The sequence below is a fragment of the Lissotriton vulgaris genome, chromosome 12, assembly GCF_964263255.1.
Source record: "Lissotriton vulgaris chromosome 12, aLisVul1.2, whole genome shotgun sequence".
In the NCBI taxonomy this organism is placed as follows: domain Eukaryota; kingdom Metazoa; phylum Chordata; class Amphibia; order Caudata; family Salamandridae; genus Lissotriton; species Lissotriton vulgaris.
Window position 1 is genome coordinate 517,466,196 of NC_141700.1, and position 15,729 is coordinate 517,481,924.

The 15,729-nt window shown below is 44.4% G+C and overlaps 1 protein-coding gene across 2 annotated transcripts in view; it reads right to left on the bottom strand.

Moving 5' to 3' along the window:
• The window catches only part of VAC14 (VAC14 component of PIKFYVE complex), a 1,981,056-nt gene that overhangs the window by 872,311 nt on the left and 1,093,016 nt on the right, over positions 1 to 15,729 (bottom strand). For both annotated transcript variants that reach the window (XM_086945294.1, XM_086945293.1), the window contains exon 13: positions 13,258 to 13,323. In XM_086945294.1, the coding sequence (XP_086801420.1) occupies positions 13,258 to 13,323 (66 nt within the window). The remainder of the gene's footprint in view (positions 1 to 13,257; positions 13,324 to 15,729) is intronic.

The window sequence follows — 15,729 nt, forward strand, 5'->3', positions numbered from 1 at the left end:
TATGAAAGTCGAATGTTCGTATTAAAAAAGGCACCATTCAGAATTACTAAAAAGTCACGTGCCATAATAATGAAAGTCTTCAAAGTCACTCATGGGTTGAATGAATATGCAAAATAGGTAGCTACAGCTTCCAACATGAAATCACTGTCATCATCCGAAAACAGTTCAGCCATCCAATTAAGCAATGGGAAAGAACATACGTGCTCCTCCAACACCGATTCCTCTAGCAACATCAGAGGACAACTCAGTGGGTTCTCGAGAACGCTATGTGCCAGAAAGTCATGCGCCGCTGCGAATATGTCCCACTGACCCATTAGTCCATGCATCGCTGCCAAAGCCATAACCCTTTCGCCAGAACAAACCAACTCGTGAGCAACTACGGGGCTCATCAGCTGATCAAAATTGACGTCAGGAGAAGTCGGTAAGCAGAGACACAAATCAATGGCCCAGTCGAAATCACAGCTCAGGCAATGAAACACAGGCTGGACACATGTGAAATAGGAAAATCGGAACGATAATCCAAAAGCCGTGCTTAAAGTCGCAAGTGGCAAGGAGCCATAGTAATCAAGCATCCGGTTGCGAAACTGCATCAGTAGGAGCTGAGCGTTTCCTTGCGCAGGATGGGCATCCATGTTTTAGAAAGCAAAATATCACCAGAACGCCTGCAGCCAAAGCCAGCAAAACAGGAAATCCGCCAAACAGGCTTGCGAATATGGAATGAAAGAACGCAGGGATAATACCAAATACTTTTTCAAATGTAGTCACAAGACCACTGCTAACCAATTTAAAATAATGTGCTAGGCCGGTTGTGGAGGAGGCATTGAAGATTTGATGAACCAGCTCGGAGAAATGAAACGGCAAATCAGTATTTAAAAGTGCCTGCACCTCTGTGCGTGTGTTAGCTATGTGAAGGACATAAGTTTCGCGGGCAGAGCTCAGGGCCACTTGCTTCTGAGACAATAGGGCTCTTATACGGCTCAAACCATTGAACTACGTTCTCAAGGTTGGTATTCGTGGCCAAATTGAAACATCTGAATTCCCATGCGTGGGTGGATATAACACATTCTTGCAACAAACCACCCGTTCTGATACAGTAACCACATATGCGATACCGACCATTAACCCACAACACATTTCGTTATTTAAAAGTAAATAACTACCGTTGGATAATAAAGTGAATGTGGGAACTATTGCAGGAACCGGTGTCCCCTTCAAAACACAGGCCAAATTAGGCTTGTCCTGATTACAAGAACCATGCAACTGGATGTGTCTGCATATTAGTGAGCGGTCAGGCGACTGTGTACATTCTTCACCATTCAGATTCACTTCATTCCCCTCCTTTAGGCATCTGTAAGTGTATGGTAAAGACCATGTCTCATGGAGGAAAGCACTGCCTAATGGTTCATATCGCCCTATAGCTATATATTTCATACAATTTGTAAATTTATACAGAGCAAAAGGTAAGGTAATAATACCATGGATAAGCCATGTAGCAGCAGTCACCTCAGCCACAGAAAAGGGCAAGGATTCTAATTTTTCAATGTGTAACATAGAAAATGATGCATCTCTCATTGAAAGCATGCGCTGTTTTTCAGTCAAATTAAATGGGGCAAATAGTGATGAGACGTTCATATAACTCCAAGGCACTCGACCAGACTTCAGAGTCTGTAGTGTCCAAGCAAACTGCATTACAGAACGCAATTGATTTTGACCATGATATAACACGGACACTTCATCATGTACAATGTCAACAACAGACGACACAATATTGTTCAACGTGTAAATTCGGGAAGAAAGCGTGTTAATACTGTTATCGACAACTGCAAGCACTTTTTCTAAATTTGCTTGATCAATAGCTCTCAGGCGCTTAGCAGCCTCAATTTGAGAAACTTTCCAAATTTCATTGTAAATCGCATAAAGCCACCGTTTAGATCTACCTTTAGCTGGGCCTTTTATAAAATCGTTCAAATCCACATTATCATTTAATTGAGACAGATGTAGTTTAACCGCAGCTAATGTGGAATGTTGCAACCAATTCTGACACAGCTTCCCCACAGAATAAGTTGTGACAGTATAATCTTCTTCAAAACGGGGATCAGGTCTGACCTCTGTGAACCCTTCAGCCAAACCCAGAAAACGACGTTGGCAAGAATCAGCACTCCTATGCCACATCAGCCAACCCTTGGAATCCAAACTGGAAACGTTAAAGGAAGAATTGTGCAATAGAGCTTGCAACTCATGAATGGACAATTCAGTAAAATTACCCCAACCTGAATATTCCTCTAAATCTGGGATGGTCGGTGTATTTAATTTTTTAGAAGTAGCCAATCCAAAGCATGTTGTTTGGAAAATGGATGAATTTAAAAACAACATGTGATTCGGGATGAGACATGCACGGTGCAAAGCCTCATTGCCTTGTACCTGCCAATCTTTGGTACCCCAAACCGATTTAAGGTCAATTGTTCCTTTCCAAAACTCGTAGCCATCTACAGCCAACCTGTCTAGAAAGGACTTCGAATACAGCAATTTTGTATCGGTAAGTCTAACTTTGGACATGGACTTTTGTGTCATTTTAAAATAAAATGACCCAGGATTCGATTGATTAAAGTCTGTGAAATAAGTGTATTTTTTCAGAAACGTATTGGAGCTGCCACCTAATGGAGCAGGGCAATGTTCCCATTGTGTATAATTTACAGCAACCCTTCTTGAATTTGTCTTATGCAAAAAATGATTACCATAATGTTGAAAACAAAACAAATCACCATAATTAATAGAATCTAAATACAGATCCTCAGCATCGAAGGCTGCATAGTATTTCAAATCAGAGAATAATGCTTCTACGGCCTGAATATCCCAATCATCAGAACGTATATTTTGTTTAATCACATCTCCCATGTTTACTCTAAGCACATTTGGAACATTAATCACTTCAGTGGGCCCATGTATCTGAAACCTAACCGCATCCCACACAATCCCATCAAGGACAGGCCAAGCAGTAATGTTAACTGTATTTAAGTTTCGTTTCAGTCTGTGCGCTGAATGTGAAGAGGAAAGAGGGGCCAATGTTCCATTAAGGTACCGAATTCCTGTTCTTTCTTTAACGTAGTGACCATCGATCAGGCGGAAAAAATAAAACACAAAACCAATTGACATAAAAAGATAAAATCAAAATAGGATCAACCAAATGTATGTCCAAGGGGGAATTAAAAAATGTTTTTTAAACAACGCGGCATATCTTGCAATAGTTGAGGGTTTCTTTGAAGGTTCCGAAACAGAGTCAAAAGAGAATCTGGACTGGTCGGCCAAACGAGTCTGTAAATCAGGCATTGATAAATCTGCAGGATAGGTGTAGGTCAGCTCATCAATGTTAGTAACTGGAACAGTATTTAATAAAGGACTGGATATGGCAGGCATCTCGAGGGACACCTCCTGTTCTGCACCAGATGTAATAGCCAGCACAGAGTGCCTCACCATGGAAGGACAGGATACAGCTGGTGTCATGCTATGAAGAATCGGCCACCCTTTGTGCCTTGACATTGTCAATAGAAATAAATCTGTTTTCCTTACGACCTGGAAGTGGTGGTAAAATGACTGTTCTTGTGCCCTTCACTCCAAGAACTCGAACCGGTGCACGATATGAGGGACCAAACTCTTTCTTGTTATCGATCTTCTCTCGAACCAGTTCTCCAACTTGGGGTAGCCAGCCAACTACCGGGATCTGCAGCGCATCATCCGATGTGGAGGGCAAATGTTCCTTTGCAAGACTGTCTCTGGTCTTTTGTAGATTCTGTAAAACATTGCAATGTTCATCTACGTCAAAGGCCGTGGCCTGGGCCTTGCAGTCTAGCCCATCGAGGTCAGGGACATACATCTTCATACCAAAGAGCATTTCGTACGGGGTCCGCCCACCCAGAGACCTCATAGGGAGATTATTAAGCGCACGCTGCACGCCTATGAGGTGGGCTAACCAGTTTCTGCCAGTGCCTATAACTCGAGCTGTCAAAGATTGCTTTAAGTCGCGGTTCATTCGTTCAACTACACTATTGCCCTCGGGCCTGTAGGGACTCGAAAACTTGACTTGGACCCCCAATGAAACCATAGCATCCTTATACGCCTTAGAGGCGAAAGCCCGACCCTGATCCGATTGGAAGGTACCACAGGCAAAAATTCCCACAAAGACTCGCAAATCCTTAATGACAGTTCGTGAATCAGCGCTCCGATGTGACCATACCCACACAAAGCGTGTGCATGAATCAACTGCTACTAAGATGTACTTGTATGCAGTATCAGAAGAAAATGGACCGCAGTGATCTAAATAAACGCATTCAAGCGGTTTATTCGAGATGTACAACTGTGTCTGAGGCGGACGCGCAGCAGTTGAAGGCTTAATCTGCTGGCAAATGTCACACTGAAGGACATAATCGCGCGTCTGTTTGTACAGTCCCCGCCACCAGAACCTTTGTTGTAGCTGAGTTACAGTGGCTGAGACGCCCGCATGCGCAGACGCCACACCTTCATGAGCCACTGTAATCAAAGTAGCCCTGCGATCCGAGTTGGGAACTAGACGTTCGCCAACATCAGGGATTTTCACATAAGGAACCTTAACGGGAATTAAGTGGTATGTGTATTTAGAAGGGAACCCCGCAGGATATTTACTTCCCTTCTCTGTTGCAGCAACTGCTGCCAAGATGTCATCATCTATTTTGCTTTTGGACCTCGTGACTGCTGCAACTAAGTATTTTGATACCGCTGTCTTCGCTGCTTCATCAGCAAGCGAATTGCCAACAGCGTGGACCCCCACGCGCTGATGACCGAGAGTATGAATCACAAACACGAGTGGCAACTTCTCTTTAAGTTCCGCCACTCGGACCCAGATCATTTTATGTTTTATTGTGCTACCTTTGGAATCACGAAACTCATTCTGAATCCAAAAGAACAAGTTTTCATTGTAAGACTGGACACAGTAGTAAGAGTCACTTACGATCAAAGTCGTCACACTTGGATCTGCGTACTCCAGTGCAAGCATCAGAGCACGAAGCTCAGCTAATTGTGCGGTGCAGTCCCCGAGCGTCTGCGTGTGCACGACACTGGACTTGAACTCATCGTTCACCATGGCACCGACCACAATGGCGCATGCGGAAACGTAGGCATGTTTAGAGCCATGCGCAACCTGCGCCGAACCATCAGTGTAAATGATGCAATGGAAATCCTCCAACGGCCGCATTGCTAAAGGAGCAGGATGAACAAATTCATACTGTAAATACTCCTGCGACCGTAAAGTGGAGTCAAAAATAAACGTGACATCTTGTGACGTCAAGGATGCAGCCCATTGAATCCACCGAGGGTGCAAAGCTTTGGAATTAGGTACACTGGCCTTCGTAACCGCCTCCAAGGCAGGACACGGGGTAACAACCAACATGCGTTTTCCTTGTGACAGGGCACGTTCCTTAAGAATTGCCATCTGTACAGCCGTTAAAACTTTCTCCACAGTGGAAAAATGCAATTCAGCCGAAGTGTACAAGTGTGACTTGTAAGCAATAGGTACTGTGTCTCCTTCATTAAAGGTCAGGTACGTGAAACCCACCGCCCCAGGGATAATTCTTATCACCAGGTTGGTCTGGTTATCACAAGTCTGTAAGTATTCAGAAGCGAGCAAATCAGCCTGCAAAGACTGCAGAATGGCTGAATGCTCAGGCAGCCAGCATGATTTGGAGAAAGATGGTTGTATCAAAGCATACAAAGGCTTGATACGCTGGGCATATTCCGGAATGTAAGTTCTCCCGAAATTCAAAAATCCCAGCAAAGACTGTAATTTTTTCAGTGTTGTCGGAGAGCGCAATTGTGCGCATTTCTCCAGGAAGTGAGGGGCTAACCCTTTTCCCTCGTTGTTAAGCTCGTAACCGAGAAACAACACTGTGTACTCTGCAATGTGCGACTTTGCAAAGTTAAACTTGTAACCAATGTCAGCAAAGTTACAAATTATGCTATTTACTCGACACAGATGCTCCCAAAGATCGTCGTCTGTGAGATAAATGTCATCCACATACGAACAAGCAACCGGGTCGATGCCCTCCAGAAGAGAGACAATGCGGGCGGAGAATACTCCTGGACTGTTCTTATAGCCCATTGGGAGACGCCGAAACATTTTTTGCACACCGCCGCATGTAAAACTGGTCCATTGGGAACTTAGACCGTCTAATCTATGTGCATAAAAACCATTGGAAATGTCGAGCGTGGTTTTGAACCGTTTACGCTCAAGACTATTCACTAAAGCAGAGCCATGAGTATTCTGTACTGCGCAGTTACGGCAATGCGAGTTTAAATGCCTATAATCCAAAACCAAACGATATGAGCCGTCCGGTTTGTTTACAGTAAAAAGGGGGTTATTCATCGGTGGCACACACGTTTCAATTACACCTTGATATTCCAATTGTTCAAGGATAGCCGCGACTGAAGCTTTGGCGTCACGCCGTATGGGATATTGAGGTTGAGGCTGAGGCTGAGACCGCAAAGGAATCTCGTGGCTTGGTGACAATTTATCCCAGCCACACTGATTGCGGTACACAGCCGGCGCAAGCGCCAGAGCCCACTCTTCTGCAAAATGCAGCGCTTCTACTCTCGGTACAGTGTGCGCGAAACTGGGTAGGATTACCTCCTCCCCTCGCGGAGCTGCGAGAACAAAAGGTGGGGGCCAGTCAGCCTCCGAAAGCAAAATGTCATACGTAGACGAGAGATTTTCCCAAAATACCCCTTTTACAGTTCGTTGCATGTCACCTTCAATTAACAGGACAATTTCAAAAAGACGTTCAGGGGGAGCAACATGCGTATCAGCAGTCTCAATCACAACATAAGTTTCAGTCGCTGTCACCTTCAACAGTGGACGGAGGGCCTCTCTCACTATGGTAATCTCCGCCGCGCTGTCCAGCAAGGTCAGAGCCCACGTCAGATTCCGAAGCCGCGTTCTCACTATCCGGGGCATAACGATGCGCTGTCAGGGCGGCAACTTTCTTCGTGGCAAACTGTGGTCTCTTGGGCGTAGAGCCTTCCTGCTGATCTCCACCGTTACGCGGGCGGGGCTGACCACGTCCTTGCTGGCCACCCCGGCCCCTGCCGCCCCCTCCACCACCGGTTGACGGAGCCGATGAGTCCTGAAAGGAACGAGGAGAGCGTTGGTCAGAAGCCTGAAACCCCTCCGGCGATTTAATCATCGCGCGGTCGCGCAAATCATAAACACGATCCGACTGCGCAGGCAACGGAGACGCAGGAGCAGAAACCTGTGTTTGTTGTTGTTGTTGCTTACCCTGATTCTGCTTTTTAGGCCAATTTTGTTTCTTGGACTTTTGTTGACCACTAGTATCCGATGTCTGACCCTGGGGCTGCTTTTTCTCTTTATCAGGAAAAGCCTTAAGCCCCTTCGCATTGCGGCCAACCGTTTTATAAGCAGCCACAATGATCCTTGCCAACTGACGGGGTCTCTCGGCCTCGGGAATTAACGCTAAAGCGTTAGCAACCTGAAAGTTCACTGCATCTCCCTTGACATTTGCAAGGATCAGATCGCAAACTACATCAAAGGAGCCACACAGGCGCATACCCAATTCGACCGCCGACTCCGGTCCGTGTTCATCCTGAACACGTTTAAGGACCGCACCCAGATTGGTCACAGACGGGGTGCCGTAGCACCTCGAATAGACCGCTGCAAAAGTCTTACCCCAGGTCTCACAGTCAACAAGCTCAGGTGCCAAATCTTTCGGTAAACTTAGTGTAAGAATACGGTGCTTATCACCGGGACTCGTACTAGGAAACACAGCTTCCAGCTGGCCGAATTACTCTGCAAGCCAGAACGGAAAATCATCCTTGTCCTGCGGCTTTTTGCCCATCACGGAATTCACCATGACAGGATTGATTTTCAAACCAGCCTGTTCTGCACGAAGCTGTGCACCCCTAGGGGCTACGTCTTGAACATTACGGCTAGTGTAATGAACAAGCGCTCTAATCACTGCCACTGCGACTTCATGAAGTTGCCGCAGATCAGCCACGTTGCAAGTGGCGCGATTAGGGTGAGGAGTGAATCCAGCCAAAGCGGGCCAAGGAGTGCCCGGAATGGACAAAGGACCCAACCTCTGAGCGGTTAAAGCGTGTGGTAGGGCGCCACCAAACCAAACTCCATGCTGCCAAGCGTCAATAGGAACCTCCAGTGCTCTGTACGGAGCATACGCACCCGGTACAGCCGTAGCAGTGTAGGTGTGGAAAACACCAGAATTGGTGTTCACCGCCGGAAATGTCACCCACGAATAAAACAGTTCGTACGGGTAAGCATGTTCCGCACTCACCACCAGAACAACAGCCAAGCCTTCCATAGGTACATTATAAGCCCGCAAATGGTCACGCACCGCAATGCGACTATGCTGCGGGACGTCCACGGCTTGTGCCATATGTCAGCACAGGAAAGTGAAAAAACAAAGATTACTTTGTAGCACAACTGGGTAGTAATTCAAAGAAACCGTTTTTAGATAGATTCAAGCTTGAAAAAGACCTATTTCAAAAATAGGTAGGTTTTTCCGACACTGCCGTTTTCCGGAAACGGGAATGAAGGGGTTAAGGTTTGAATGATATACTACTCGAGTGTCATGATATAAGGCCAACAACGTATGGGCGCCATGTAGCAGGGTTTCCGTTCTCCCACAGAACTGTGCACAGAGATCTAGAACCTGGGTGAGTTAGGGTGACCCAAAACTCACCTTTGTTTCAGAAATCCCCTTACCAAGCTAGCTACAGTGTCACATCGGTAGTAATTACTTCCCAATGACTTAGACAATCCAGAACATGAACTTAGGGTACCTCAGGTATCGTGGAACACATGAACACTCTTTCGTTATATGATCATTACAAACAGAAACTGGGAGGCAAAGAACACACGTGCAAGTTTGAAATGTTTATTTTTCAATGCAAAGTTCTCAAACGCAGTATCTTGTATAATACCAACATACATATTATAAAGAGCAGAGTTAGCAGCATAGTCACTAATCCATAATAAGCAAAAGGTGATAGCATGTTATGATGCAAAAATCTATAGAATTCTGTATCACCTATATTTCGCGCACCCTAATTAGCATATTATATTATATCTAAGAAGGTCTCGTTTGGGTTCTAGCAGGGCGGGCCCATACCTCTAATTCTCAGTAGGAGTAGATCACATCAACAGCTACCAGCTCTCTGCATGCGAAGCATCAAGTGTGTTGATTCATTCCCTGTAACTCTATCTTAAACCCGCGTGGAGCCCAATGTTGGCAGCAACATTATTTGTGTTATGTCTAACGTGGTGCGAGGATCAGGCCTTCAGCAACCTTGTGTTAGGTTATTCTTAGAGTGTGCAGTTCTCGGTGTGCAGACAGTTGTACCAAGTGTACCAAGCACGACTGATACCAGAGCAATAACATATTATTCTCAAATAAATCACATCTTTCGTCTAGGTTGAAAGCTACAATAACAATTAGGTGTCGTGTGCAAACCGAAGCTGAAAGAAAATATGGCGTTTAAACATTTAATAAGCTCATGCTAACTTAACACAATATATAGAAATGTAGTAACCATATGACAGAGGAGAACCCACAAGTGTAATTTTCTCCATAAAAGTATCCATAATGTTGAGAAAAATTGCACCATCGAACTTAGCAATTTCTGAAGACCTTCAAGGACTTTTAGTCACTGCCTAAATCAAGCCTTTACAAAACCAAAGGAGGAATGGTGCACCTGTAAACAAATAGAACAATGAGTCTTTGGGTCCATTAGAAAAATTCCTGCTTTATTCAAATCCATTATTCAAAGTTGTGAAATACAAAGTTTAAAAACATCCAACCAACGTCTTTTGTTCAAGTTCACTTGAACTTCCTCAGGGCTTATGCTTGTATGTCGTTGAGCATCTATTTCGATTTGTTTTTAATCTGTCAATTTGCCATGTTTTTTCACTTTGCGTTGTAACGGACTGCCGTGTTAATTACTAATTCGATATGGGGATATTTATTCCCCTTGTCCAATACCTGAATCCGTATTGTGTAGTGCAAACCCACGTCTGGTCGTTAAATGAAATGCTTTGGCTGGATGTTTTTAACCTTTGGATTTTACAACTTTGAAAATCTGATTTGAAAAAAGCAGGGATTTTTCTAATGGACCCAAAAAATCAATGTTCTATTTGTTTACAGGGGCACCATTCCACCTTTGGTCTTATCAAGGTTTTCTCTCCTCTGCAGTAATACCACACAACGGCTGGTATTGGGAGAGAAGTGCATCGTGTTGTATTATTTGAACTATATGTGAGGTGCAGTGGAGAGGTCGGCCATTGACTTTTTTCCCTCTTGCTACATCAAGCCTTTGGTTTTTCAAAACAAGGTGGCCTCGTCTGCAAATCTGGAATGAGTTTCACTGCCGACACTGTGGCCTTGAGTAATGTTGTGTAAAGAGCACCCAGATATAGCACTCATCGTCAATTCCAACATAGCTCAAGAATGGTACACCAACCTGCTATGAGAGGTGGTACTAAGATCTGGAGAGGCAGCCGTGTGAACGTGTACTATTCTTTTTTTGTTCCCTAACCTACAACAAAACCTCAAAAGAGATTTATATTACAGAGCCTGTGCAACAAAATACCTTTTCTGAGAAATTATGCTATGCCTTGATGAACTCCTTGTTTGTGGACAAAATACACGGTGGGTGGTCTGTGAACTTTGTTCATATGAATGAATAAAGAGAGAGGCAGGTCTACACAGAAAAGGGTCGCAAATAAAGATCACAAATTGCAAATCAGCTATTTGCGACCTCTTTCTGATTTTTGCTATGCAACCTATATATATTCACACTGGGCGGTTCGCAGGCAATGTTCACCAATGTTCAATTTCAGCAGCTTATATATATATTTTTAAAACAGGCCATGTTCGGGAACAAATCTGAGGGGGCAGCAAGTGGTCCACTTGACCACTGCATACACCCCTTAAGGCCACCCGATACAATCCCAAAAGGGAAACCTGTCCAAAGGGGACATTTTCACCTTTACAAATGGATTGCCTTCATCGCTAAAGAACCATTAATTTATCAATGGTTTGCAATTGCGGCCACAACCATTGCTACATCTCATTCTGATTTGCAATTAGAGGGGTGCCCCTTTGGACTCCTTCCTAACCACGTTTCCGAATGAGCTGGTAAACCAATTTAGTGAAAGGAATTTCCGAAACTGCAAAGCGGCTCAGAACATCTGGCCCCCTAAGGTATAAAACTGTTATTTTATGTCAGAATATAAAAACTATTTCGCCTGGAATTGATGTGAATGCCAATTGTTACAATCGTGTACGGGGACTATTTTGGTTCCAAAAAAGAAAACACATGGAGACAGCGGGGTGTATTGGTTCTGAACCACAATCTCATTACTAACAGTAGATATTTATGAATGGGATGATTTCAGGGTTGTATATGTACCGCTGCGTCTCACTCTGTGAGGCTGATCAGATTTACTGAATTGAAGCTCCATAGATGGACAGCCTAGTTTAGGCATCTAGAATCTTCTCTCAAAACTGCCCCTTACTTGAGATGATGCGAAGTAATATGTTGGCACTTAGGCCAAGAAGAACATGAATTAACAAGCCTAAGCGGGTGAGGGTAGTCCTGGTCATGAAAAACGCCTGAAAATAAAAACGGACTTCTTTGCTGCATAATATTTTTTCTTCACTATGCATTGATACCCCATCGTGCTTCTAGCTCCTCTGCACCCTCTTTTTGTAGAATCTTTGCAGGAAGCAGCACTGGTATCTTGACGGGTGACACTCATGCTCTACTAAGTAAATGACTAATGGGGGGCGTGCTGAAATAAAGCAGACAGAAGTACAGTAGTCGTTGACGACACAATCGTAGAAGAGATACATGCAAGTGGTTCAATTGCTGAAGAATTGGGGAACCATTGGTGAGGTAATCACTGACCAGATTCTTGTAAACACTACTAAGGCTATCTTCGATGAGGTATTGTGATCAATGTGGGTATCATCAACAAGGTGAAGCCTTCAGTAACAATGAGATATTTCATCAAAGCATCATCAGTGAGGGAGACTAAGCCGAGGACAGTTAGCCGAATGCTCACTGGGGACTAGGCCGTCAATGGCATGCAATGGACCGCCAGCCATGAACTCCATGTTAGCAAAAAAAAAAAAAAAAAGGACTTTTAATGGACTGGTCACCTGGTCACTGGCAAAGTCGCAAATTAAGTGGGAAAGGGAGTTTTGGGAGCCCTTTTTGCCCTCTGTGGTAATGAATGATTCTTTTCAGAAGGGGTAACATGATTTAAAGAAAGGCAGGGCAGGTCCATTCCATAACAGTCACCCTTTTATCACCACCAGTATACCTTGCACATTTGTCATCTTTTGGATATTTTCTGAACCTGAGGCGGGGTGCGTTCTTGACTAAGCCTTCTGGCAAGAAATATCATCTTTCAGTGCACAGAGCAACCTATTCGGTCTCTCATTGTCTTTCCCGTAAACCACTTGAGAATCCCGTAGAAGAGGTTTAGGACGAGATAGTAAATGCACTCATCTGACAAAATTTGTTTAGAGGAGTTAAACAGTGATATTAGGTTTTGGCAGGAGTGTCAGGCTTAACTACGAGTTGAAAGCTACAAGTTGTTTGTCGCGCTATATAAAACTTTATAAATAAATAAATACATATTTCCATAGCTCAGCTGCCCTGAGAAAAGCGCCAGAGCGCAGAAAACTGCACTTAAGTGTGGGAATACGTCAGGGAGAAAGACAATGAAACAAAAAGTGTTTTATCGATCTCTGGGGGAGTAGATAACAAGATGACGTGATTTTTTAATCAAATACGAGTAGATGCTGAATAGAGCAGAGGTATGTCAGACGCTTCTCTGGAAGATTCTAAGGTGAATGAAGCCCTTGGGCGCTACTCCACTAAGTTTGCCGTGGAGACCAAACAACAAGATAGACAGGCTATGAACACTGTTAAGTTAATTGTGGGGGATATTTCAAGCCTTTGAATCTAGATTGAAGTCTTTAATCAGTTTCGTTTCATTATAGTGTGCACCTCTATGCATAGTCCATCTCTTCACCTGCCTCAGACCTCCCTTGCATAAGCAATACAAAAACACACAACTTAAGTGAGGTTGAAGTCATACCACATGCCCTGTGAGAGAACACCGACAGCGGCCTGAAATATACATGTTTTAATTGCCAGTTACATTCTTCCGGCACTGCCGGAAGCACTCACCTCATCCGACTCATCTGACAGGGTCCTCAATAAAATGGGAAAGAGGCTCTCTGTGTGCCGGAACATCTGAAACAAAAGAATGAGTGAAACAGTCAATCTTTAGCTTGAAGCCTGGGCAAACTGATCCTAAGGAGGGATACACTCAGGGCTGCAGCTACAGAAGAGGTAGGCAGGCCCACAAGGACGACCGGCCTCCCCAAACGCAACGGGAAGCAGGTTTGATCATGCTCTCAAAACAAAAGATGAGCACAAGTCAACACTCCCCTGCCCTCTGAAAGAGATCTGCATGCAAGCTGAAACTGCAGTGCTCTGCTGCTTCTGTAGGGTCATCTACAAAGGAGTGAGCTGCGGGAATAACCATACTGCTGCGTATATCACTGTAATTATAGGCATTAATGAAATCAATCTGTCATATCTCCCTTAGCAGCTATCGCCAGACTTGAGAGATAAAAAGAAAAAACAGCATTTGACTGGTGATACGTTGGGCGCTCCTGCCAAAGGACTGCTTGTATTGCACGCCTATTGGCTTAAGAAGGGGTGTCCCATCTCCTTTTAATAATTATTGAATTTTGTGATTTTTATCATATTTGCTGATGAGATGTCATGTTGGCTGTGCATATTTAGCTGTTGCAGGCCCACGGGAGTGAGTCTAACCTGCATGGTGGTCATTAAGGACAGCGGCAAACCAGGTGCCCAGCAGTAACGCCTGCACCTTCTTCCTCTCAGATCTGACCAGGGAGCATAAACATGTGGCTTCATGCAGCAGTGCGCGTAATGCTGTCTTCTTTGGCATGGGCTATGCCAGCTGCCATGTCTACAGTGGCACTCATAGCCTGCAGCCCTGCAGGGTTGGCCATGGCGAGGCTGACTTAAATATTGAAAATACATTAGGTTGTGCCTTTGATTAACCCCTTCGGTGCTCACGAATGCCCCCGGCCGTCACGCGTCGCGGTAGCCATGTGCTAACAACGGCTGGGGGCTGTCCGAATCCCGCCCACTCATTAATTCTCCCGAGCGGGAGAATTAACACCGCGCGCAAGGTGTTAAGTTAAAGCCATTTGCTTTGCTAATGGTATTGAATAGCAAAGCTAATGGCTTTAACTTAATGAAAGGCAAGACCTTTTGCATTTTTAATGCTTGTTTAAACTGGACGCAACTACAGTTGATTAATAATATTGATTAATAATATTTTTTACAAACACAGTGACTATTAAAAAAAAAAACAGTGACGGCTGCGGTATTGCAGATATAAAGTGCAACTGATACCAACGCAAAGTCACAAAATCATCTTCAATTCTTCCTGCCCATAAAATACCACATGTGACTCAAAGGTGTGGTAAATTAGAAAAATCTATTTTCAAAATCCACTGAAATTGAGCAATGCAGGCAGGTGAAGTCTCCCAAATCCGCACACAAACACCAATGGTTCGCCCTCCTCCGCAGGCGTTCTAAACGGAACACAGGCTTGCGCCTGCTAACAGTACCATGTACACATGTGCTAATAATGCACGCTCAAAAACAATTACCAGACAAGAAATGCACATGGGAGACCCCGCTATTGGAAGAGAATAGACTGTTCGAAATAGGGAAGCTTAGAGGTTTTTAAAAGTGGGACCTAATTGGCATTTCCAAGATAGGGGACCTTCTAGAGAGGGGGTGTTGGCCCCGTTTGAGACACTCAAAGACAGATATCAACTCCATGCTACACAAATTTATGCATATCTTAATTTTAAACATGCATGGATGGGGGAGGGATTAGAGGGGGAGGCAATACCAGAGTATGCCCCACTGGAGGGTCGTCTACTACAAGAGGAGATCCCGGCTAAACTTTTTTCCTATACATATAAAACCTTACTCAATAATATGCTGGATAAGCTTGGTCCACTTCGAACCAAGTGGGAGGAGACTACCAGAACATTGGAAGACATAGATTGGGAGGCCGCTCTCATGCACCCTCAGGAGGTGGCAATCAAGCTTCGATTACGCCTCATTCAATATAAAATTTTACATAGAGCATATTTTGACAGAGCCCGACTTCACAAAATGGGGAAAGCGGATAGTCCGAAACGCCTTAGATGTCATGGGATGGATGGGACTTTCAAACATACCATATGGGAGTGTAGGGAAATCCAGGACTACTGGAGGAAGGTCGTGAATGAACTTAATAGTATATTTGAGGTCCAGATAGAAATGGAGCCAAAGTTTCTTTTTTTGGGGGGGGGTATTTCCACAGAGGTAGATATCCCACGACGAAAATTCCTACTGGCTAACCTGGGACTAGTAGTGGGCAAGCGTGACTTAGCGTAGTATTGGGGTGTGCAACAAACGCCCACACTAAAGGAATGGAGGACATTTCTGGACCTATACATGGTTGCAAAACAGGTGACATACAAAGCTAGGGGCTGCTCACAGAAATGTAAGAAAATATGGATACCATGGTTGAAATATTATGGCTTAGAGTTGGAGGGAGAG